The sequence below is a fragment of the Pinus tabuliformis genome, chromosome 6 (genome assembly GCF_031772625.1).
Source record: "Pinus tabuliformis cultivar Carrire ecotype Pingquan chromosome 6, CPIR1, whole genome shotgun sequence".
In the NCBI taxonomy this organism is placed as follows: Eukaryota; Viridiplantae; Streptophyta; class Pinopsida; order Pinales; family Pinaceae; genus Pinus; species Pinus tabuliformis.
Genome location: NC_142292.1, coordinates 976,228,527 through 976,255,141, shown reverse-complemented (window position 1 = coordinate 976,255,141; position 26,615 = coordinate 976,228,527). Strand labels below are relative to the sequence as shown.

The 26,615-nt window shown below is 39.1% G+C and overlaps 1 protein-coding gene across 2 annotated transcripts in view; it reads left to right on the top strand.

Annotated features, from left to right (window-relative positions):
• Nucleotides 1–26,615, top strand: part of LOC149262256 (Lycopene beta/epsilon cyclase protein) — a 638,941-nt gene that overhangs the window by 31,823 nt on the left and 580,503 nt on the right. For both annotated transcript variants that reach the window (XM_089423779.1, XM_089423775.1), the window contains exons 2-4: nt 21,401–21,588; nt 21,713–21,820; nt 22,027–22,091. In XM_089423779.1, coding sequence (XP_089279905.1) covers nt 21,401–21,588; nt 21,713–21,820; nt 22,027–22,091 — 361 coding nt within the window. The remainder of the gene's footprint in view (nt 1–21,400; nt 21,589–21,712; nt 21,821–22,026; nt 22,092–26,615) is intronic.

The following is a 26,615-nucleotide window of genomic DNA, read 5'->3' as shown; positions in this document are numbered from 1 at the left end:
CTATCTAGAATGGACAGGATCCTGGCCTTCTAGATGACAAAGTTGGACACCCCGTCCAGCCTGTCTTGATCCCTCAGTCCATTCATGGCCATCTCTCTTCTCTTCTTTTCGACTCCTCTGAGTCTCTACTTCCCTCTTGGAAGTTCTCTCTTCGACTCCCTCTGAGTCGCTACTTCCCTCCTGGAAGTTCTCTGCTAGACTCCCTCTGAGTCTCGATTTCCCTCCTGGAAATCCGCCTGCCAACCGTTGAATCACACCTCTCCGATCTCCTATGCACTTGCAACACTGATCTGGATTTCTTGGCTAGAAATCCGCCTAGGTAGCGACTCCCTCTACCTTGGTTTTTCCCTGTTAGGTACTGTTCTATCTCGGCAACAACAACACCCCACCAACTTCACTCCCCGCAATCTGCCCACAACTTCCTATGCCCCAGCAATTGAAGGACTAAGCCTCTAGGCTCTGCGCAATCTCGGGAAGGCTGACTTGCTCCCTTGGCTACCTGCGTCAACCCTACTGGTCTTTGCGTGGCTCTTCTTGAGCCCCTTCTGCCTTCTTTTGTCTCTGTGTTGGCCTCTCTCTAGCTCGAACTGATGACGCAGACCCTCTGTGTCAACCCTTCTTTGCTGCTTTTTGCCCAGGAACAACTTCTGTCACTCGGGATAGCTGTTTTTGCTGCAAATTCTCTGATTCAGTTGGCGCCTTCAGCTCTCCTGTGATCTGCAACGCTTTGATACCATGTTGAAATTTCTAAGTATTACCCGTTAGTAATTTTTTCAGTAATTTCTGGTTTATTTCGCCTGCTTGCTTAATTACTAACAAGTTATTTAACCATATAAACAATGAAATAAGCGCAATACAGTCTCAACCATCTACAGATCAGCGATTGAAATAAATGAGCAAACACACAAGTGACACCGTTATTTTTGGACAATCGTCCCCGGAAAAACCCAACTTGGGAAAATCGGTGCAACATTTTTGAGGGTTTTTATTATTAAGCAACTTTTCTGAGTACACTGGGTGCCAAATTGGCTCACCCGACAGAGATAAAAAAATCTGGCATTAATACCTCTCTTCGAAAGTAGATATTTTGAAAGTTTGCCCCACGAAACCCTCTCCAACACAATCTGAAGCACTGTGTCAACCCTTCTGGCCTCTGCGTCAGCTTGAAATCCTCTGAGGCTTTGTGCAGTCTCTCTGGCTCTCTGCGTTACTCCTGCAGCCTTTGCATGGATGATGCAGGTCCTTCTGGCCTCTGCGCAGTCCCTGCTAGCCTCTGCGTCTGTCTCTCTTCTTCTGCGCTGGCCTTCCGACATTATCTCTGCCTCTCTGCCTCGTACTCACTGTCCCTCGTTGCAACTCTAATCACTGATTCGATTTCTCTTAGCAAACCCCGCTTTATAAAATCGAATGACTGATAACTCTGGTGTATCTCCAACTGACCCTCAAGCCTCCTCTTATACTTTTTCTATTGAGTCTTCAAAGGCCGAGATTACATCTCTAATCAATGGCTAAGATTATATTTGGCTTGATCCATGTCATTTAGAACTTTCTAACCCAGTTTTATATTAATACCCATTAATATTTTTATTTTCCTAAGTTTAGATTTAGGAATCCATTAAAAATATTAATTATTTTAATATCTCCTTCACTGGGCAGAATTTCCCCAAACCATTTTTGGGTCTTGGAGATCTCATGTGCTTTAGCCTCTCCACCAGTTTTCATGGCTAGAGCACATCCGATGCTACCCAAAATCAATAGTGAGCCGATTATGAATTTACTTAAATGAATCCTTTATTTATGTGAAGCGAGTCGGGTAGACGAGAGTAGGCGGGAAGTGTTTAGTTACATGCCTTTCAAAGAAATTAGATCAAAATCTTCCTAATCAATACGAATAGAATTTTTATTTTACAAAATTTAAATACAATCTAGAATTTTTTTTAATTAAAATTGATTATATCTGTTCAAATTTTCCACTTTTAAGAGTTTTACATTCTCAAAAATAAAAATACATAAATTCAAGAAACCTATCCCTGCAATGTTTCGCTAAATTCCAATGTTGCGTTATCGCTGAGGGTAAAACCTCTACTAAGTAGAAGGATTGCATTCTAGCACTAGGCTTGCAAGCGATGAGTCCCATGACACAAGAGTCTAAAATTGTGCATTTGGTTTCTCAACAGGACTGAAAACAAGGTTCATTCACTAATTAGTCTGCCTTGTAAACTTATCTGAATAATTCTCGAGGAAGATATAAAATACAATAGAAAGTGAGGGGAATTATACAAGTACAAATTTTGCGTAAGTAAATATTTCCCCTCTCCTTACTTCCTTCGAACGAAGCGAACTCGTGTTTTGGCCGATTCCTCCAATTCATCCCAAACTTCTGAGGCTCTCTACCGTACATAGGCCGGTTGAAATAAATGATAGTAAACTAGCAATAATAAGTACTGCTACATATCTAGATGCAAATAATCACGAGATGAGAGTACCCATTTTACTCCATCCATGGTAAAATAAGGAAACTCTAGCAAGAGGCTGAGAAAACAACCAACCCCACAATAAGAGATGAGAAGCTCAAGAAAGCATTGTTATTAGGGCAAAAGGAAGACAATGGAACATATTGAAGATTTATTGATAATGGATTCATAATTAAACAAAAGAAAACGACTTAGCTGGTCAATTATATCACCCAGGACTTCCAGGAGTTAATTCATACTTGTGTGGCATGTATAGTTTGAAGAACTGCCCATTCATGTTACTGAAATAAATGGTTGTTAATTATATTTGTATTGTATGTGTAGTTTGAAGAGTTGGTAATTCTCTGTTGCTTAAATAGGTGGCTGCTATTATCAACGCAGTTGAATGTAAATCGTAAACATTTAGCAGACCAAGGTCTTAAACCTTGGGTCAGTGGAGAGTTTTTTTTTTGGCCAAATAAGCAAAGAGTATTGTAATTTAGAGAATGAGGTACAAAAAAAAAACAAAAAAAAATCATATTTCGGAGGATGTGTAGGGCCCTATAAGGCCCCGAAGAGTTTGAACCCTGGCTCTGATACCAGATTGTAAAATCTTACTTGTACATTTAACCAGAGAACCTAATTTTTCCAAGTTATGCTGAATTGAATCTAAAGTCCTAAATTTATTAATTAACCAGACCATAAATTTGAACCGGAATTTAAAAAAAAATGCAGAAGAATACCTGTAAACCAATTTGAAGGCATTTCTGGTCTGCTGTTGCTCCCGCTCTTGCTACTAAACTGACCCTTTTCCTCCTAGTCTATCTGGGATCAACCTATCCTTTTCCTAGATCCAGAAGACTTCAAAATGAAGGTCTTCTGACCCTGTGCCCAAAACCCCAAGAACAATGGCTCAAAACTCTTTGTTTCTCTCCCCAATCTCTGGTTCTTCCACAATTAGAAATAACACCCTCCTTCCGTCCTCTCCTTCTTCTATCTCCCTTCTCTCCATAAATCCCCGAGGTTCTTTCCTTGCCTCGCCATCTCTTCACTACCTTCAATTAGAATATTGTCTGAAATTCTGCAGGCAGTCACCGCCCTCTGACAAGATGGGTTAATAGATTAGGGGCACCACCTTCATTTAACGACCAAGACTCTATTTATAAACCTATATGAATTGTATTTCATAATTATTTCGTTTATGCTTTTTTTCTTTTAGATTGTGAAATACCTATATTATGATTTCTTTTTGTTAATATAATGTCTGTATTAAATTATTTTAATTTGTCTAACAATTAATATATGTATTTATATATTATAATTTTCCTTTTGTGCAATATAATTATATTGCCTTTTATACTTTGTATAACCCATTACATTTATTTTTATTTCGTATAATATATTCTAGTTATATATTATGATGGTGATACACACATTAAGTATCCCACTTAATATATTCATTATATTCTGGTGAGTTAGGTATTTACTCAGTACTTCAATAATTAATTCATTACCCTATACTTGGACATTTTCCATAATTAGTTAGTACACATACTAGTGCAGTGCATGCGATACATGCATATGTAGCTATCATATGTATGTCTCGTATGCATGCTAATAGTCATATTCTATTCATAATCTGAGATGGGTCATTACATTTATCAATATAACGATTAACTTATGATCAAGATTATGATAAGCACAAAATTATAATGAGATTAGCTTATAGCAATGATCAATGAAGCAAGTAAAAATTACTCAATGAAACAAAGCGAATTAGAGAAATATCAATTAGATCTAAACGCTACCAAAATAACACAGGTGCTTCAATAGAAACCCAAATGCTCAAATGTGAAATGAGTTATTGATATGCTAATTAAGAATATCACTTTACTTATAATGTGCTTTTAAGAGTGTTTAAGAGCAATAGAGCAAATGAGAACTATACAATGGAGCATAAGTAGGTGATGGCAAATGAGATTGCTAATTAGATCTAAGATTTATAGAAATTAGAGAATTAGAAAGACTACTTTAATCTAAGATACAAGTGAGATGAAGAAAAGAACTACTCAAATGCAAATTAGATCAAATAGTCAACAAGATCACAATAGCAATTAGATCAAGTAAATAATGAAGCCTATATCTAACAATGACAAAGTGAAGTAATTCAAGAGACTAGATCTAAAATGCGATGAACATGAAACTAATCCAACGAGAGTAAGAAAACAATTTAGAGATTAGATGTAGAGACTAAGATAACAATGAAATGAAAACTAAGCTAAGAAGTTAGTGACCATCACAAGAAATCCTCCTTTTAAATAAGGAGGTGGGATACCATGGGAATAAATCCCAAGCTCCCCTAACGAAGAATTCTTGTTTATTGATGTTACAAAGAGAGAGACCCTTATACAAGGAGAAGGGATCTATAATCCTAAGGAGGTTTACAAATAATAGATCCTAAGGACAACAAAGAAAATCCCTCCTTAATCCACGAAGAAACAATGAGGAAATTACAAGGCAATACGATGGATCTACCTCAAAATTTAATTAAAATCCTCACAATAATTCGCTCAAACCCTAGGCGCTTGGAGAAAGAGAAACTTCTTGTGCAAATAGAGAGGTATGGCCCTCAAATGCTCACGGCTAGATGAGAAAAAGGGTCACAATAATTGAGTTTTAATGTAGAAAAATTTAATGTGATATCTCCCAAGAATTAAATTGAATCCTCAAAAAATTTCGCTCAAGGGACCAGACGTCCAAGAGAGAAGAATAATCACGTGAAGGAAGAAGGGAGGCCTCCTTTTTCTTGCGGCTAGGGGAAATGGCCTCCATAATTTAAGAAGTCTCTCCAAAAAAAAAAAGAAAAATCTGATCTCTGATTCCAAGTCCCAAAGAATGAGTTTATCCAATCAATCTCTGAAAATTAGCTTGAAACCCTAGCTGTCCAGAGCTTTGCGTAGATGAAGAAGGGTTTAATCAACGAGCAAGGGTAATTATGCCTCAATTTTTTTTCATTTTCCCTTGATCTTCAAGACACTTCACCTGCAAAAAAAATTTATGAAGAAATTCCAAGAAGGGACCCTTCTTCTTCAACTAGATCTGTGCCAATCAAGAGAGATAGAGACAAGTATATATATGAGGAATAAATTATTATACACAAGGGTTAGAAAAAATATAAAATATTTACAAAATTAATTTACAAATGCTAATCTAAAGGGTATGAGGACACCTCCACCCTTTGATTTCAGAGTAATCTAGTCCTCAAATCCAAAGGCCTCTTCACTAGGCCAAGATGCTGAGATACTAACTCAACCCTCCTGGGGAGTACTAGTAGGCACTCACTCAACCCTCTTGGGGAGCACTATGGGCCTCGATGCTGAAAGACCTCACTCAACCCTACCTGGGGAGTAATCTGGGTCTAGACCTCACTCAACCTTATCTGGGGAGTAATGTGGGTCCTGATGTTGAGAGACCACATTCAACCCTATCTAGGGATTAATTTGGATTTTGATGTTGAGAGACCACACTCAACCCTACATGGGGAGTAATCTGGATCTCTTCACCAAGAAGCATGTTACCCACCACCTGTGGGTATTATGTATAGGAGAAAATTCTTCTCCTAGATGGTCCTTAGATAGCAGCCAACAATCCCTTGTAGTGACTGGATAGATCGATGTGCCATTATCTCTGCCACCTGAGCCAACCATGTGGTCCCTCGTCCACTTGTTAGGATTGTATGTTTGAAGGTGGGCCTCTCGACCCTGGAGGTGTGGCTTTCATTGGTGTAGTTGAGTAATTTTCCTTACTTGTCATGGGCACTTTTGAGTATGGATTGGTGGGAGGATTCGGCGGAAAGAGTGGGTTAGGTCTGTATTCTTGTTTCCATTCCCCGATTTCGTGGTTACCCTTGTATCCTAGTCCCATGGGATCTCCTTTACTGACCATTAGCTTTAGGGCTGGCACTACTTGGGAAATCCTGACTTTGGTTGTGTGGTCCCGCTTCCCGACACCACATACATCACCCCCTTCCACTCATTTTAGCCTTATTCATCTCTTTTCCCATTTGGGCCACATGTGTCCACTAGGTCCAACATAGGGTTAGCCTCCCCCTCCCCTTGTCCACACCTTGGGTCGGGCTTGGAACGATGCCCCGGAGGTTGATGCAGCTAAAAAGAAAAGAAAAATATAATTTGGCCACTCTCAATAGGAAGCATACCACCAAATGCAAAAGATGGCCAGGACATACAAATTTATCACGTGGGCAAAGGCCAAACATGAGCTCTACCCCTTATCCATGGCCATCACTCTGGTTCCTATGGGCCCTATATGAGCCCCCCTTTATCATTAAGGAACCCATGATTTTCCCAATCCTTGGTGGGCAATGAACCGCCCCACCTTAAGGGGGTATCCATTGCTATATACTACACATCATGCTCTCATCCCCTGGAGCCTCGAGCAGTTATGAAGAAAAATCAATCAAAGACAAAAGACATATGAAGAAGGGTGGAAAAACAAAGGTCGGGGTAACTCATGTACCACGATTTTCTCCCTCCTACACTCATATACCTAGGTGTGGGCTTCCCTTATTATAGCTACCCTTGTACCATGACATGTGGTCTGGATGATTCCCTTGATCCCCACTCTGTTCCATTACTATATCATTTGCCACCTGCCACTTGAGGGATGTACCATGGACATGTCCCCCCCTTTTAAAGGTTGAAACCACCTAATAGGGTTCTTGATTAACCCCCTATTGAGCTTGGAGACACTAGTACATGCCAAAGCCCTCTATGGAAGGGCATGCCACCATGAAGTGCCCCATTGATTCTATGACTTGTAAGCTCTTTTACTTTATTATTTTGATGGTTTGTTGTATTGGAGGGCAATGGGACACATTGAATCTTATGCAAGAGTGTAGGGGGGTCTCCATTTGGGGCTTGGTTTCCCTATACAGGGTCCTAGCCCTCCAGAGGGCCACATTGGCACTTGTAGGGTGAGCGTTGAGAGCCACGAGCCTCCACCATAGCAAAGAGTACTTCATGGATCCCTAGCACCACTCGTTGATTGCTCATGTTCCACCTTTTGGATGAGGATGATGCACCTAGTTCATGTTGATTTTTGATAACTTGGTAAGTACTCCAAACCCTAGAGTTCAGGGTTTGGAGGTTGGAGCACCATAATAGGTCATTGTGGGCTGGAACCCAAGGTTGGGGTTTTACACCCATTGATGTTTGGGCCAAAACCATGGAGCTTTTTGGACATGTGATGGATTAAGATGATAGAGGACGATGAGAAGAATCCAACGCATCAAGAATCATCAAAATCCGAGTTGTCCTTAATGAGATATGAATTTTTGAAGATAATGATGGGTTTTTGGACATGCAAATCATGTAGGCTTGAGGTAAATATGTCCAAAAGACATGTTTCTTAGGAAATTCGTTGGAGCCCTCCTTTAGTGTATAAATAGGAGGTGATGGAGAGTCATTTGATGTGAAAATTCCTAAGCAGAAATCCCTACTGCAACAAACTGATGTTACTTCTCCTACTTGATTAAATCATACAAGTTATTTACTGTGCTCTACGGTAAATATTGAAACAAATACATCTGCAACCTTCACTTAATTAACATACATGCGGAAACAAAATATTGAGCAAGAAAGAAAAATACAACACATAGGACAATTATTTTTGGACAAATAGTCCCCGGAAAAACCCAATGCGGGAAAACCGGTGCAACAACTCTGAGGGTTTTATTATTATGCAGTAGCAAAATCTGAATACATCACTGAATACCTCACAGGGTTATTCAATTATAGAGAGAAATACTGGTAGAATCTTTGTGAGTTTACCTCACACAATCACTAAGGAAAGTCTCGGCTGTTCCGACTACTGGATGAGATGCCCCTCACAAGCACTGTGCTGCCTCTATGTTGTTCGAATGTCAATCCTTTCAAGCACTGCGTCACCCAGTTAAGGATTCGATCAGAAATCCAGAGCCACTACTCTCAGCCTCCTGGTCTCACACCCCAGCTTTCGATTGCTAAAACTGACCCTCTGCTTTAATTCTCGACTTTCTCTCTCAGCCTCTGCGTCACTTCTGTGTGGCCCTTCTGGCCTTGCGTCAGCCTCTGCGTCACTTCTGTGTGGCCCTTCTGGCCTTGCGTCAGCCTCTGCGTCACTTCTGTGTGGCCCTTCTGGCCTTGCGTCAGCCTCTGCGTCACTTCTGTGTGGCCCTTCTGGCCTTGCGTCAGCCTCTGTGTTAAGGCCTCTGGATCACTTACTGCCTTCCTCTGCTGATGTATCTTCAGCTGAGAATCTCTCTCTCTGGAAGCTGCTATCCTTGCCCCTCAACTGCAAGAGATTCCTTCAATCGATTTTTCCTCCTGAGAACTTCTCACTTCAGAAAATCAATTTCTCTCTATCTCTCTGTGTGTTTTCCAAATGACCCTCAAGCCCCTTCTTATATCTCTCTGTTGGACAACCAACGGCCTAGATTAAAACATAATGAAAGGCTCAGATCATTTTGACTTGATCCATGGCTTTTTCTAGAAATTTCACCCTTGATTAGATTAATACCCATTAATATTTTAATTTTCCTAAGTTTAGACTTAGAAACCCCATTAAAATTATTAATTATTTTAATAAAATCACTTCTGGGTGGAATTTCCCAAAATGCTTTCTTGGTTCTTTGGAATACCTGTGCCCAAGCCTCCCTGAAAAATTTGAGGCTTAGAGCACATTCAATGCTACCCCAAATCAAAATTTGATACATCCACTTGGTGCAACACAAGGACAACGAAGAAGTGTGAAAGAAGCTCGTATAGGAGAAGAAAGACAACTTTGTGGTGGCTATAGATTAGTAGCATCTTCAGTGAGGAAGAGGAGGTTCGGTTGGGCTCCCTTGTGACTGTTTGAAGGTGATATTCAATCTATTGGAAGGACACATTAGAGAGGACATGTTCTGGGCTAGTAAGACATGTGAAAATTCTTCCTTGAAGCAAGCTGAAAAGGTGAAAGGCCTGTATTTGTTGGACCACAACCCTGTTGTGACAGTTTGGTGGGTTAACCAAGCCTTAAACAGGGTTGTGGAGGAGTCTAACAAGGCAGCGAGTTGCCTAGTCTTGAAGATGGAAGGAAGCCATAGTGTTTGAGGTGAGTTTTGGTAAGAGTTGGTGGGCTGCTGTAGGCTACAAAAGAAGCCCTAACCAGTGACCAAAATTCTGTTCATGAACAACAGTAAAGAGGTATGCCATTTCTACATTAGTGACTTGTGTTGGATCCTAGTATTTGGATCAGTTTGGATGGGATTTGTTGGCAGTCTATAGTAGCCAAAGAGGAGGGGAAAACTTGGTGGTTAGATTCCCTAACTAGTGGGTAGTTTCTACAGTGATTGGATTGGGCATTTTTGGACTGATGGAGGGCAGCTTGTAGATGTCCAAGTGTCGCCCTTGATCAGTTGTTACAAAGCAAACTTCACAACTAAAGGTGGGTCAAGTATTGAACCTAATGTGCAGCACTTTGATGGACAAAAGTGACTGCTAGATTGGCAGTTGGATAGCTCATGTATTGGGCAGTGTAGAGGAGTAGATTGGATCAACCCGTGTTCATTGTAGCAGAAGTGACTTGTAGCAGTGATAGGTGGCAACCCTCCTGGAGTCTCTATGTGTTGTTTCTTGATGGACTAAGGGGAAATTAGAGAGCAGATTGGAAGCGAAGGACTGACAGGACGAGATATGACATAGATGCTGTGATTGTAGCAAGATTGTCATTGTATCTTGTATTCTTGTACTTGTGGATATTTGAGGGCCATTATCCCTTGTACGGGAGCCCTAGACTATTGTATTATATGTTGATAATATAACGAAGTTGGGTTACATATATTGTTGTTGTTGTTCTTATTGTGCACATGATTGATTTACTACATTATATTGTTCTGTTGTGCAAAGTAGCTTTGTTGAGATTCTTGGTTTGGTAGCATTAGAGATTTAAGATTCTATCCTAGACACCAAGGTCGTGGAAATTCAACAGTTCACCATGCCCAACCAACTCCACACATGCACCATACACTTGGCAGATGTTACAGGGTCCAGAGGATGTCTCCTGCTGCAGAGGGAGGGCTTATGTCATCATCCTAGCTTTTACAGATGGTCTACAGGGATTTTCGATCCACTTGGAGATCCATGAGGATGTTCTTGTGCCCCCACACCCACTTGGGAGCACCGCAGGTTCTTGCTTGGAAAACAAGGGACCAACCCTTTGTCCACTATGTTTGGAGTCCAGTTCTACATCATGGCACTCGTTGGACTTCATTAGGCCTCCTCAAAGGCCCACCGACTCACTATATTGATCACTCTGCCCTCTTGAGAGGCTTATTCTTATGTTATTAACTATTTTGGTGGGATTGTCACCAAAAGTATTATTATTATGCACATTATTTTATTTTATGGGCATTATTAGTCCAAATTAGGCCATTCGAATCCCTTAGAGAATTGTATAAATAGAAGAGATGCATTCTCTCTCATTCATTATTTCTTGGATTGGATTATTTGCTCTTGTGAGTGTTTCGCTATCCCTTTGGAGGAGGAGTTTGGATGTTATGGATGAATTTTGATGTTTGGATATCTTTCTCTTATCTTGGAGCTTCATTATTGACATAATATGATGATTGGATATACTCTTTTGCACATGTAAGTAATCTTTTCATGTTAATTCTTGTTATTTACTTTGTCACATGAATGTTGCTGGGATTTTCGCTATACAAGTCTGAAATTTACTGCTTTTTGGTACGAAGTTGTGGGAATTTTGATCTTTTATAATGTTGCATCATTGCATGGGCCATGTGTGAATGGGTGAATGTTCCTAGAGATTATTTTGTCAAAATACATCTTGATAAGTCATCAATTATTGCATATCAAAGTATAAAGATCTCAAGTAGTTGCTCTCATGCCAACATGCAAAAGATGGCCTAGACATACAAAATTAGCACGTGGGCAAAAGCCAAACATAAGATCTACCCCTCATATATGGCCATCGCCCTAGTTCCTATGGGCCCTAGATGAGCCCCCTCCACATTAAGGAACCCGTGATTGTCCTAACACCTGGTGGGCAATAAAACGCCCTACCATAAAAGGGGTTATCCACTGCTATATACCACACATCATGCTCTCATCACCTGTAGCCTTGAGCAGTTATGAAGAAAAATCAATAAAAGACAAAAGGCATATGAAGAAGGGTGGAAAAACAAAGGCCGGGGTAACTTATGTACCGCAATTTATCCCTCCTACACTCATATACCCAAGTGTGGGCTTCCTTCATTACAACTACCCTTTGTCCCATAACATGTGGCCTGGATCCTTCCCTTAACCCCCACTCCGTTCCATTATTATATCACTTGCCACCTTCCACTTGATGGATGTACCATGGACATGTCACCCCCTTTAAAGGCTGAAACCACCTAATAGGGCCCTTGGTTAAACCCCTTATTGAGCTTGGAGACACTTGTACATGCCAAAGCCCACTATGGAAGGGCATGCCACCATGAAGTGCCCCATTGATTCCATGATTTGTAAACTCTTTTACTTGATTATTCTAATGATTTGTTGTATTGGAGGGCAAGGGGACACATTGGATCTTATGCAGGATTGTAGGTGAGTCTCCATTTAGGGCTTGGTCTCTCTAAATGGGGTCCTATCCCTCTAGAGGGCCACATTCGCACTTGTAGGGTGAGCGTTGAGAGCCACAGGCCTCCACCATAGTGGATATTACTTCATGGATCCCCAACGTTGCTCATTGACTGCTTGTGTTCCACCTTTTGGATGAGAATGATGCACTTGGTTCACTATGCCCAGCTGGCTCCACACTTGCACCATACACTTGGCAGATGTTCCATGTTCCCGAGGATGTCTCCTGCAGCAGAGGAAGGGCTTATCCCATCATCCTAGCTCTTACAGATGGGCTACAGGTTTTTTCGATCCACTTGGAGACCCTTGAGGATGTCCATGTCTCCCCACACCCACTTGGGGAGCACCACAGGAAAACAAGGGGCCAAACCCCTTGTCCACTATGATGGGAGTCCAGTTTCACATCATGGCACCATTTGGACTTCATTAGGCCTCCTCAAAGGCCCAACGACTTACTATGTTGATCATTTTGCCCTCTTGAGAGGCTTATCTTTACATTATTGAGCTATTTGGTGGGGTTGTCACCAAAAGTATTGTTGTTATGCACATTATTCCATTTTAGCTTAATTAGGCCAATTTAACTAAATCAAATTCATTAGAGAGTGTATAAATAGAAGTGAGATGATTCATTTTCATCATCATCACTTGGATTGGGTTATTTTCTCTTGTGAGATTTTCGCTATCCTTTTTGGAGGACAGTTTGGATGTTATGGATGAATTTTGATGTTTGGATATCTATCTCTTGTCTTGGAGCTTTATTATTGGCATAATTTGATGATTGGATATACTCTTTTATACATGTAAGTGCTCTTTTCATGCTTATTCTTGTCATTGACTTTGTCACATGAACGTTGTTGGGATTTTCGCTATACAAGTCTGAAATTTTCTGCTTTTCTCTACGAATTAGTGGAAATTGTGATCTTTTATAGCATTGCATCATGTCATGGGCCATGTATGAATGGGTGAATGTTTCTAGAGATAATTTGTGGTAAATAAATCTCATTAAGTCATCAATTATTGCAAATCGAAGTATAAAGACCTTGAAGTAGCTACTCTCATGCTCTAATGCGATGCAAAGTTGTTTGAATGTCTCCATGATTGGGTGAACTCTTTCCAAACCATAAATTCTCCTTGAATCCATCTCTCCCAAAGGACAAGGAAATAATCCTCTAGAGGTGATCACTTTCAAAGTTTATTCTTCTCACCTGACCCTCTTTTTCTAGGCCTAACCTCCATATGTCACCTAGGGCATCAATTTTCTCACAATTTAGCCATCAAAAGAATTCGATCTCTTGCCAACAACTGCACTGGTGTGTCCTCTAGAGGCCCTCCAAATTTCACGAATTCCGCTGGTGGGATCTTGAGATATTCCAAGCCCTAGCTCGAAGATTGATTCTTGTCCTTGGTTTCCCATTGGCTAGTGTCCTCATTAGTATCATAGCATTAAATCATCAAAAGGAGATTATTTCATTGATCCTCTTACCTTCCCAAATTAGGTCAAGCCCCTCCTTGGTTGTTTAAATCCATACCCTTGACCTAGTTTTGGGTCTGCTTGGCCTCGTGTGGTCCTACAACCTATTAACGCCAATTTCACAAGGATCGCATAAAAACCAAGTCTGAAGGAATTTAATCAACTAATAAAACATTAATAAAATAAACAATAGAAATATACACAAACCTGGCGGAAAAGGCATGAAAGCCTCAATGTATTCATCTCATAATGTAATGCAATGTCCAAATAATGATAATAGTACAAATAAATACATGAAGAAGTTTGTCTCAAGACAGTATGTCTATCTTGGACACTATGGTTAAGCAAATCTCATCTAGGAGCCTAATTAGTTGGAGAGAATCTCTTAACCAACTAAGCCTAAACTGACTCCTAACCATGAGGAACAAACTCAATCTAGAAAGGTAGGATTAAATCCAACTTTCTTGATTTTAATTAATTTAATTGTTTTGGACTTAGAATTGTTTTCATCACATGAGAGTGAGGCTAACATTCCCCCCCTCAATGATAAGTCCAAAATAAGAACCAGGAACCATCTTCCAAGTTCTCATGCTAAAACTGTTGATCCTCAAAAACGCTGCCTGAAAAACTGCCAAAGCTGGATGCTGAAAAAACTCCAATATGAAGAGAACATGAATCAACTGCAAGTTTGATTCATCTCTGAATTTTTCTTGACGACTCCATCACGTGCCAAGCTACAAAAGGATCCATCTGTCCTTTCTTTCAATCAACATCCTTTGTCCGCTGACAAAATGTTGATGACGCCAACTGGCGAATTTTCTTTGTCCACTGAAAAAATATTGAGAATGCCCACTGGGAAATTTGCTGATGTCAAAACTGCTCACTGTTGTTTGTTGAAAACTGCTCACTGCTGCTTTTGTTGTTGAATGCCCACTGGTGAATTTGTTGATGTGAAACTGCCCACTGGCTACTTGATGTTGATGATGGAAAAAATTGTTGATCGCCCACTGACGAATTTGTTGATGATGCCCAATGGATGCTTTGTCGATGCCCACTGGCTGATTTGATGAAGACTTCCCACTGACTGCTTTTTCTAATGTTGTCGAGACTTTCAGTCTGACAACCACCTTCAATTCGATTATCATGCCCCCCCTTTGTCAACTGAAAGGAGAGACAATCATTTGCACTTGATTTCTGAACTACCCCCCTTCAGGTGTAGGAGAGTTTCACCATCTTCATTTTATAGTAGAATTGGTCTTCATTTGAGACGGAATCCTTCGATAACACATAAACAACTGTTTGACTGTAGATGACCACTTCCAAGGATCAATCCATGCGTAATTGATCTTCACTTTGGGTGGTTGATTTCGCTTGCAGCATCTTTCAGATGAATGATTTTTCTTGCCACAATGGTGACAAGGATGGAGGTCAAAGCATTTACTCTCCATATGGCCATTTTGCTTACAATGGTTACACTTAACCATATTCTGATCACTGTTTAGAAAACCAACACTTACAAATTGAACTGGCTTTGAGAAATCTGAAACAAACAGTGTTTTCTTTGTTGTATCCTAGGCCATGTCGATCTTTGTTGAAGGAGATTTCTTCCCAAGGTCTGATCACCTTCTTGGAAAGACTATCCTGTTGTTGTTCTTCATACTTGCTGTTGTTGCTAACATCCTGTCCTTGATTTATTAAACCTTTTGTGTCACACTGGGCATCAAGCATTAACAGTTCATCTGTTTGACATGCTGCATCAAACTGATCAATTTGATCTTTGGTACTACTTGTTGCATCATTAAGTAGTACAACTGGTTGGTTGAGATCACTTGTGTCACAACTTATATCAACTTGCTTGATTAGATCATCTGTGTTGCAACCTTCATTAATATGCTGAATAAGATCACTTGTATCACAACTTTCATTTGCTATTGTGATGAGGTCTTCTGTGTCACAACTTGCATCTGTCTTCTCTACACATTGTGCATCTAGTAAATCTTGCTTTTCACTTAATTTGAAGTGCATGGATGATTTTTTCTTTCACTTCGAGCTCAATTTGAAAGTCTTTCGCTGCTTCTAATGTATTGGTCATTTGATTGATTAAGGTTTGATTCTTCTTCAACTTCCATTCCAATATTTCAACTTTGTTATGTAACTCATGATTGCAATCTTGCAAATCTTTAATCTCCAGTTTTGCACTTTGAAGATGTTTTCCTCCTTTACCCATTATGACTTTTGACACGCTCACTTGTACTGGCTCGCTTGCTTGCTTGATTTTTCTTGATGCTTGCTTGTAACACTTGCGGGATTTGAAGATCTCGCTCGCTTGAATTCTTGAACTTGTGTGCCTGATTTAGTTTATCAATGGAATGGTTGAACTCACGCTCACTTGAAGTTTGTATTAGGATGAGGGTGTCGAATACCACCGAAAATGCACCCAATGTTTACAATGACAAGTTCAAATGATATTGACTCAGTTGAAGAGAATTGACTCACTTAATTGGCTCAGTTGAGGAGAATTGACTCACTTTACCTCCTATAAATTCACAATTTGGGTGTCGGTTTCGACTAAGAATGCACCCTTACAATTCAACTCAATTTGACTTTGATTACAAGCTAACTTACAAATTATGATGTGCAAGTTACAATTTTGTTTTGAGTGGACTTTTACAAAACATTTGCAAGTGCATTGTCCAAAAGTTTGATGTTGAATTGATGCAAATGTTGTTGATGTAGTTGATTGTTGATGTAGATGACAACTTCATTAACTTGATTGCCTTGAGTGAATGATGTTGAATTGCTTGTTGATGTAGAATCGTTTTTGAATGTTGATGTTGACAAGCTTGATTATATGTTGCAGCTGCTTGATTGCTTGTAGTTTGCTTATTTAAGATTGATTACATGAGCTTGAATGGAATTGATTATATGCGTGCAACTTGTTGTGTACTCCATGTGTATCTTTTTACAAAAGATAGTGTCAAAACTAGACACAAAAAATAAGCAACATCAAGAATCATGCACTACACAAGGTGTTCCTAAGATCCCATTATTCAATTTCGGGCAGATCTAGGACACTTCAACAACACAAAAAAATGTTTTTATTAAGTATTTGAGTACATCAACCTTTCATCTTTACAACATCTTCGTTGAAACTTCTTAAGCACAAAGTTTGAGAACTCCTTGGAGGCAAATTGTCTTCAAAAACTAGATGTTCACTGACTCAATCTCTCTCAAAGTAAAATATTACTTTGGATTACAACAATGACTTTCTCTAAACAAAACAAACAAATTCACTTATCACTCCAAATACAAAACACTTATCGCTCCAAAATTACAAAAAATAATTTCACCTTATCACTCCACAATCAAAAAATTTACCTTTTATCACTCCTCACCATAGATCTCCACATCTTATTTCTCCATTAAAAAATTTCATTGAATCTTCCATGCCTCCAAACATAAAATTTATACACCTTATCTCTCCAAAAACACTTTAACTAATTTATGCCCACTTAAAACTCAAACATATTAAAATCCCCACTTCACATTACACCACTCATTCTTTCTTATGCATAAGGTTTAAGAAAAATACAAGTAAAAAAAAAGGTTATAAACTCACGTTTTGGAAATGCACTTTTTCCCACGCATAAAACCTTTAAAATATTACTCCATTAAGAGTGCTTTAAAAAGTTTTGACTTTGGAGATTTGATCTACCTGATGGATGAGAAAGTTCGAATAGTTGGAGGAGGGCATTCACTTCAACGACATGCTTTGAATCAACGCATCAATGCTTCCACACGGATCAGTCAAACAACTCCATGCTTTCCTTCAGCGATTTGCGTTGTAACTATGTCCACGATTTAGCAGGTTCATAATTTGATGCCAAACCTCCAATTTAGCTATAACTTCATGTTTCCTTTGTCATACTCGGCAGCAACACTTTAACTCTGTTTCTTCATTGTGCTGAGACATAATACTTGGGTTCTCTTTACTCAAGAATTCTTTCATTCCTTTCTCTCTCAACAACTCCTTCCTGGAGGACATCAACAAAGGGCTTCTCGATCGCAGTCTTTTGATAAAGAATTTCTTCAAACAAAACTTTACCACTTAAACACTACAAGGTATCAAGAACAGTGAAGAAGAACTCCCTCTAGTTTATGCGTGGATCCTCTGCGCATTCGTTGGTTCCCCTACACAAGAAAACATCGAAAGCAGAAAAATAACAATACACCATGCACAACCTTCCATGGTAATTGCATAAAATTAAACACTCAACCACTGCCAATCCGCTTAGCACTGAGAGAGAGATTGTCGGGCAGGTCATGGATTAAATTCTGATTCAAGGAAGCTTAGAATCCTGCCGCGTTGCGACATAACATGACCTCCTTTCCCAATGCAACTTCTAGGTAGTATTGACCCAATTCAGCAATAAAATCAGACTGTCTGTGTTTTCATGTGTTGCCTTGAATCTGGATGCAATGATGGATCTTAATTCTCTCACAAAGCAGAATTTGGCCCAAAAAATACAAGAAACTTTGCCCAGGTATTGATATGAGAAATTTGGCCTGCTTAGCAAATGAGGAATGTGTTCAGATTACAAGGAATTTCGGCCAATCCCATAAATATAACAACCATGAGCATAGCGGAACTTTTAATATTGAAATCATGTCCATCTACGTAGCAAGAAATCTCAATAACAACTTCACACGAGCATACATCTTTCAAGTATCTCTCACATCGTGTGATCTCACAATTTCTTAAGCATCGATAATCTCAACACATAGATATTGGCTTTGATACCATATGAAGGAATTTAATCAGCTAATAAAACATTAATAAAATAAACAATAGAAATATACACAAACCAGACAAGGTGGAAAAGGCGTGAAAGCCTCATTGTATTCCTCTCATAATGTAATGCAATGTCCAAATAATGATAATAGTACAAATAAATACGCGAGGAAGTTTATCTCAAGATAGTACGTCTATCTTGGACCCTATGGTTGAGCAAATCTCTCAACCAAATACTAATCTAGGAGCCTAACTAGTTGGAGAAAATCTCTCAACCAACTAAGCCTAAACTGACTCCTAACCATGAGGAACAAATTCAATCTAGAAAGGTAGGATTAAATCCAACTTTCTTGATTTTAATTAATTTAATTGTTTTGGACTTAGAATTGTTTTCATCACATGGGAGTGAGGCTAACAAAATCTCCATAAAGATCTTTGGGTATATGAACCATCTTGGCAAAGCATATTCTCATAACCTAGCCCTAAGGATATTCTTGGCCCTTCCTAGAGATCCCATCACCTTGCTTCCAAAACAAACAAGCCATACAATTTTGTCTCTCTTGTGAATAGGCCTTGGGAATCACCTTTCATCATTTTCATTGACATACCATTAAGTGATTCCTCTCATAACGGGTCTCCTTCCATCGGTGAAAGTCCGTAGAGAGCAAGGATCCTTAGTTGGGGTGACAGTGGGCTATCGCTTCATTGTTGCCCTTGACTTAGTAGTTGCTCCATTGGATCCCCTCCTAGGAACCCCACTAGTTTGAGTGGTAACAGGCATTGTTTTAAAAAACGGCCGTTTCGATACCGAAACGGCCGAGTTGATCTGAGCCGATACCCTCAGCCATGACTCGGCCTTTGAAACGGTACGTTTGGCCGAGTCAGCCATGACTCGGCCGAGTCATTCAATGACTCGACCGAGTCATTCAATGACTCGGCCGAGTCATGGCTGACTCGACCAACTCGGCCGTTTCCGTTATGACTCGGCCCAGTCACAAAAGGCCGGCCCAGAACACGTTAAACAACGATTTAATATTTTTTTAATGGATTTTTAAGGTGATTTCTGATTGGTTTGGACTCCAAGGTGTTATATGAATTTGCTAAATGTCATTTGGGGTCCATTTCCCCCTCCCAAACCCTATTTAACACACTCAAATGCTCTCTACTATTGATATGCTATTCAAATGGTAATGTTAAATTCTTAAAGTAAAAGTGACATTCTCCTTAATCTTCATTTTTATCCTTTTACTTAAATTTTTAACATTACCATGAAATGACTCAGGATGTTTGAGAGTGGTTTCGGCCTCATTGGATTTCATATGGAGAAAGTAGAATTTTAGATTTCATTCAAAATCCAGCAGACTTATCAGTTTTTTAGGATTTCAGGATTGGAGGATTGCAATGTTTCCATTGAATTTTGTCATGTATTAGGGTATGGAACTCGTATTTAATCAAGAGCACCAATCCCTCTATGTACCTTGATGTTAGAGACATTGGTTGTCGAACTCCTCTGGGATTCGCTCCCAAACCAGGAGCTTCTGAAAATGTTGCTCTCGCTCCCATTTTCGCTCCTCCTCCCAAGTAACACAAAGAAGAGAAACCGTTTGGATCAAAAACGGTTAAATGATCTAGTTTATGTCCAATACAACCTCCGGCTCAGACGAAACCATTTGTTGAACAAAATACCTGATTCAGATCCCATTGTGTTGGAAGACATTGATCCAACATCAGATTGGGTAGTGGAGAGTCGTCCAACAGAGTTTGATCTTGATGAGGATCTTGATTTAGATTTAGATATCGAGACATCAATTGAACTTGAACATGCTGTTCAGTTGAATGCAGATCCCAATCCACCAGCCTCAGTCTCACAGCCAGCAAGGACTCCAGTTGTAGGTGCTTCCTCTGCTCAGCCACGACAGAAGCGCAGTCGCATATCTACTCTATCTCAGCTTGCATCTGCTGCAGTTGCACAGCCTGCTAGTGGTACCACTTCTACAGCTGCAGTTGGAGATGATGATGATGAGGAGGAGCCATGGACCCCCTGTCTGACTCTGATGATGATCCAGAGATTGATCGACATGATCTTGGCTCCTCTGGCAGTAGCTACTAGCCAGTAGCTGTAGTACTAGTATTGGAGTCTGGTCACAGTTTACTTTTGTTGTAGAGGCCATTTCTAGCCTCCTTGGTTATGTGTTTTTTGTTTTGAGTCTTTGATCATGTATGACAGTTGACTATGTATTGCCATTGGGTACCATTTTGATATAATGGATTGGTTCATGAGCCTACTTTGATCATATGTTGTCTTCCATCTATATTATAATGCTGTGTGTTTGGAAACATGAATGAAAATCTCTAAAATTATGTTTAAAATCTTTAAAATTATGTTTTTTTATAAAAAAAATAAATATTTAATGTATTTTTTACAACCACCGAGTCATTGAAATCGAGCCGGCCGAGTCATTACCGTTTCGGAGTCGGAGTTGGAGTCGATCCTCGGCCGAGTCGGAGTCGGAGTCGGAGTTTTAAAACTATCGTAACAGGTCCCTTTGTTGAGATATTGGAACTGGGTGCTAAAATTTTGAGATAAAGAGTTCATTCAATTCTGAAATTTTTTATTTTATTTTTTATGAAACATGCCCAATTGCTATAAATAGATTAAATAATAATACAAAATGGCTGAATAGAAATTTGTTCGGAGACTACTTGAAAGCCATTCCTCTAAATCTTTTGCTTTTTCTGCTCTTCCTAGGTTCTCTTTCTGGTCATTTAAATTACTGAGTACCCAATTAAAAGCTTGTCTCTTAGCTGTTAGTGCCATGAAGAGCTGTGCTTCTTTTGAATATAGGTTGTTATTATCTCTAGATACATAATGGTGGATATGAATATTGACAAGCAGAGATCAGCTTTGCATTTATTACAAACAGAACAATACTGTTGTAAAAGAGCTGATGAGTTCTAGTATTTGAATTTCAAATCTGTTTATTAACCTTGATTGTGTTTGCAGATGCCAGTGCACCAATAGAAGTGGTCAAACGTCTATCAGGTTCCTACTTGGGAACTGGACCAAATCCTAGAACATCAAAATTATTTGATGTAATTATTTGTGGTGGTACCTTGGGCATATTTGTTGCCATGGCTTTAAGCTTAAGAGGGCTTCATGTAGGTGTTATTGAGAAAAGTACACTGAAAGGGGTAAGTGGGCATTTCGATTATTCAATGATAAATCCTAATGGTATCTGTTATCATGGATTGCTGGGCAGACACTTAATCTAATTGAAGGTTATAGTTGTGTTCACACAAACATTTCCCAACTCAGAGAGTGCAGGAGTGGAATATATCAAAGAAAGAGCTCATGGAACTTGTAAATATTGGAATATTATCAGAAGATGACATTGGAAAGGTCATTACAGCAACTTTTAACCCAGTAAGTAAATCTCTTGTTCTTGATGTTTGTATGGTTTCACCCAAAGGAGATTGTATTTTTGAAGAAAGAAATGTGCTTATTACTAGCATAGGGTTTGGTGGTTTTTTTATTTTGATCCATTCTCATAATATATGATGAAGAATATCAGATACGGTGTGCTTCCATTTATATCACCTTATAAGAACTATTTTTCTGTTTGTTCCCAGAACAGGTGTGGTTTCAAGGGCAGAGGTGAAGTCTGGGTAGAGGACATTCTCAATCTTGGGGTCTCGTAAGTGGCATTTTATTATTAGTGTTCTCAACCACTACTTTTCCAATTATAATATGAATGAATATACAAGGTTTACCCAAATTGAATGCCAAATATAACCAATGTCAACTTAAACTGCAAATTGCTTGAATATATTGAGCTCCATGAGAACATGCCAATGACCATATCGGAATGTAATTTTGAGATTATTCTCTCTACTCATGCAAGTGTTTGATTCAAAATTCCATAGCACCAAGTTTGGAATTGTTCACCTGAATTAGCAGCTTTGGCAAGGTCCATTCAAAGTGCTAAACGGTAAGCACACAAGAGATGCACCCAATGTCACCTCAGGGCACTCTTCTCTTACTTTAGGCCAACTCCTAGAATGCCATGTGGGTATCCCATTCTACACACTTTACCAATGATATTAGAAGACCAATGTCTATAACAAAAAATACAATGAAGATTAGGGGTTAAAAATGAAATAAATGCTAGTTTTGATAAATAATATTCTAGTGTAGAAAATACAAACCAGCAAACAAAACTCACTGAAAATACTCAATAAATATTACCTTGAAGGCTTAAGAGTCAGAGAAAGATACAAAATTTAAATGAGATGAGTTACCCTTGATTACCACTTGATTTGTAACCTGATTGGAACAAGCTTGCTGCTATCCTACACTTTCAGATCTGCAAAATAATGCACAAAATGCAGAAAAACATATTTGGAGTGTCTTTGAAGCAACCCAAGAGTGTGGAAACATAGTAGAGTGATGAATCCTTGACTGATTGAGCTAGGGGACTGAAATAAGAGTAAAAATATAGCCCAACAATGAATAATCTGCAAGCAAACAATAAGTTATAGCAATCTGATCCAAACTTGCTTGAATTAGGCATCCAATTGCCAAGGGGTTAAAATGGGAATTGCCCTAATAAAGATAAAACTTTTTGCAGCACTCAGGGAAGATTTAAATTCTTCTAAATATTGAAGATATGCAATGAAAACACTTCATAAATATAGCTAGGAATTTAGTGGTTAGAAACAACCTCTTCCATGAAAACCTAGGTAAGGAGCCTTACCAATTTTTGAAGATATTGCTGTAATTAAAATTCAGACTTGTGACCTTCAAAACCCTCAAATTGATAGTAGATGAATTTTAGAGCATAAAACAAGAGGTCAATTTTACTTGGGCTTTTAGTTCTTCAATATGGCACGACTTCTAAGAAAACTGTCTAAATTCAAAATTGTAATCCATCTTTTTTTATAAACAATAACTGAAAGATATTCCATGGATCACTTTTATTTTTGATGGTTAAAATTTTCTATTTTTAGGTTTTTTTAATGAATAATATAAATAAATAAAAGACAATTGCAAGGATTTTGAAAAAAATTGGGTAGTTGTTTGATTAGGGCTCAAGTGCCTTATCTCCACTAGGGCTACTGGGGTTGAGATAGATGTACCTCTTAAGTTGGTTGTCCAATTCTTGTGGATTAGGACAAAGAGGTAGAACCCTAGAAGTTAATTAACGCTTTGTTTAATGAAGACAAGATATGAAACCAAGCTTGGGGGTTGATGCAGCAAAAAGAATGTTAAAATCATATCATGGCCACAAGCATGAAACAAAAGAAAATAATATTATAAAATGCAAAAAATGGCCAAGACATTTAATATAGCATGTGGTCAAAAGCCAAACATGAGCTTCTACTTCATCATGGCCCTCACCCTGTTTCCTAGGGCTCCATGAGTGCCCCCACATCATTAAGGAACCCATGCATGTCCTAACCCTTGGTGGGCAATGAATTGATCCACCTTAAGGGGGTAATAACTGCTTCATATCATACATAGCATGCTCTAATTTCCTGGATCCCCGAGCAATAATACAAGGAAAAATCAAGAAAAGGAAAAAGGTAAATAAAGAGGGGTGGAAAAACAAAGGCTAGGGTAACTTATGTATTTGTGATTGCTCCCTCCTAAATTTGTACACCCAATATGTGGACATCCCTCATCATTGCTACCCTTGAATGTAATGTTCCAAATTGAAATTTACAGCTAATAACAGACACATGAACTAGGCTATAGCAAATAAAATCATAAACACGCATGCACCATCAAAAACACCAAGAAGTTGGGCAAATAGGCTAAGCCATTTTATTAAATTATGAGCTGTAAGGAGTAAATATAGCAAGGAAAAAGTGCACCTGGGCTTGCATAAGCAAGATGGAGCAAACCCAAGTGGAGGAAATGACCCCAAGAGCTAAGAAACTTCGGCCCAATATCCTTCTGCGCAGACCCAGAAATTGACAACTATTGCTGCACTAGAAATGTTGAGAATGACCTTCTATGATGCCCAAAATCGCCTGAAATGAAACTGTAGCTTCTCCCAAAAATACTAATCCAAACCCAGAAAGGAATCTGCTTCAAACCAACCACCCAGAAAACCCACAAAATGGTGTAATTACCGGCTAAATAATAAAATGTACTGTTGGAATAAAGGGGATACCTGGCCTGATTACTACTCGGAAAATCGACAAATTTAACCCTAGACTCCTCTCCACAAACCCACAAAAACCCAGAAAGAGTTTTGGCTAATTTCAACCTGCCAAAATTGCCTTATTTTGGCATTACGCCCTCCTAAACAAACACTGCATCCCCTAGTGATGAAATCTACTGAAATCATCCTTATTTCTTCTCAATCTGCAATAGGAACGATAAAGGAACTTTTCCCGGATGTTGGGGAGAAGTTTCACATCAAATCCCGACACAAGATAGATGAAATCAACTCCACATAAATGTTGTACAGTGACTGCCTGCACAGGTCCTAGGAAGATAAATTTGTTCCTAGCAAAGCAACAATCTCCAGCCCCAAAATTCTCCACAAAGCTTAGTCTTCCCCTGGAGCAACTTTTCTAAATTTCTCTCGGCAAGCACCCCCTGGAAAATAGCTGAAATAAGTGGCACGAGTGTCTCTGAGCATGTAGCAGATTGCGCAAGGGTGATGCAGAAGCTACGCAAAGCTAGGTGGACGACTTGCTTTTCAGAGGCAGTCAAGTGCCAGGATTGCTTAGAGTGAGGGTAATCTTCGTCAGATTAATTTTGCCAGTATTTTCTCTGCAGGATAGCCAGTATTCGACATCTAGATTGTACTAAGATAATTTCACTGTTGCATAATAATATAAAACCCTCAGCTGCTACACCAGTTTTCCCGCATTGTGTTTTTCTTGGAACTTTAGTTCAAAAATAAGTGTGTCAAATTTATGTGTGTGTGCTAGCATATTTCTTAGTTTTCAGTGCTATTATTTTCCATAGTTTTATTTGTGAAGGTTGCAGTGTGATTTATTCGATATTTGCCATAGCAAATAAATTGTTAAATTAATTAATAATTATAATACTTAATTCCAGTTGCTGCAATAGGATTTCAATGGTGAAATTTTCACATTTTATCAGAGCGAGTTTGACAGACGGGAAGCTCATGTTGATTTGGGGTAGCATTGGATGTGCTCTAGGCCTCAAATTTTGCAGTGAGGCTTGGACACATGTATTCCAAAGAACCCAGAAACCGTTTTGGGAATTCCACCTAAAGACAATTTTATTAAAATAATTAATATTTTTAATGGGATTCCTAAGTCTAAACTTAGGAAAATTAAAATATTAATGGGTATTAATCTAATTGTGGTTGAATCTTCTAGATAGAGGTGGAGATCAAGTCAAAACGATCTGAGCCTTTGATTAGGAGTTAATCTAGGTTGTTGGTTATCCAACACGAAGATATAAGAAGGGGCTTGAGGGTCATTTGGAAAACACACCAAGCAGATACTCAATTGCTCAAGTAATTTCGATTTTTTCAGTGGTCGAAGTTCAACAAGAGAAAATCAATTCAGAGGGAGAGTTGGAGGTGGAGGAGAGACAGAGAGGGTCCAACATCAGTCAGGGAGATAGGGACGAAGGCGCAGAACAGTAAGAGGATAGCATTGGGCAGATTGACTCTAGGAGAGGCAGCGTTGGCTTGGGTGATGCAGGCACTGCGCAGGTCAGTCCAGGAGCCAGAGAAAGTGATGCTGGGCAAGCCAGAGAGACACAGAGGGTGGAGGAACTTCTCTCTCGGATCAAATACTTGTTCAGGAACGTCTGTAAATTTTTCTCAGAAAGCCTTGTTCTATACTGCTGGATGTAATTTGTACATGAAGATTTTTGCTGAAGAATAATAAAACCCTCGTCTGCTGCACCGGTTTTCCCACATTGGGTTTTTCCGGAGACAGTTGTCCAAAAATAACTGTGTCATTATGATTGTATTTGTGCCAACTTTTTTTTTCTTACATTTACTTTCTGTAATGTTTTAATTGTGAAGGCTGCAGTAGAAAATATTTCGATATTTGCTGTAAGAATATAGTAGATAACTTATTTGTGCAGTAATAAGTAGAAGAGATAATATTAATCACTGTAGTAGGATTTCTATTTAGAATTTTTCACAGCACAGAGGTGGAAGGATCGATTTTTCAGTGCAAGTTGGCAGAGAAATTCGGCTTGCTAGATTCAGTGATTCTAG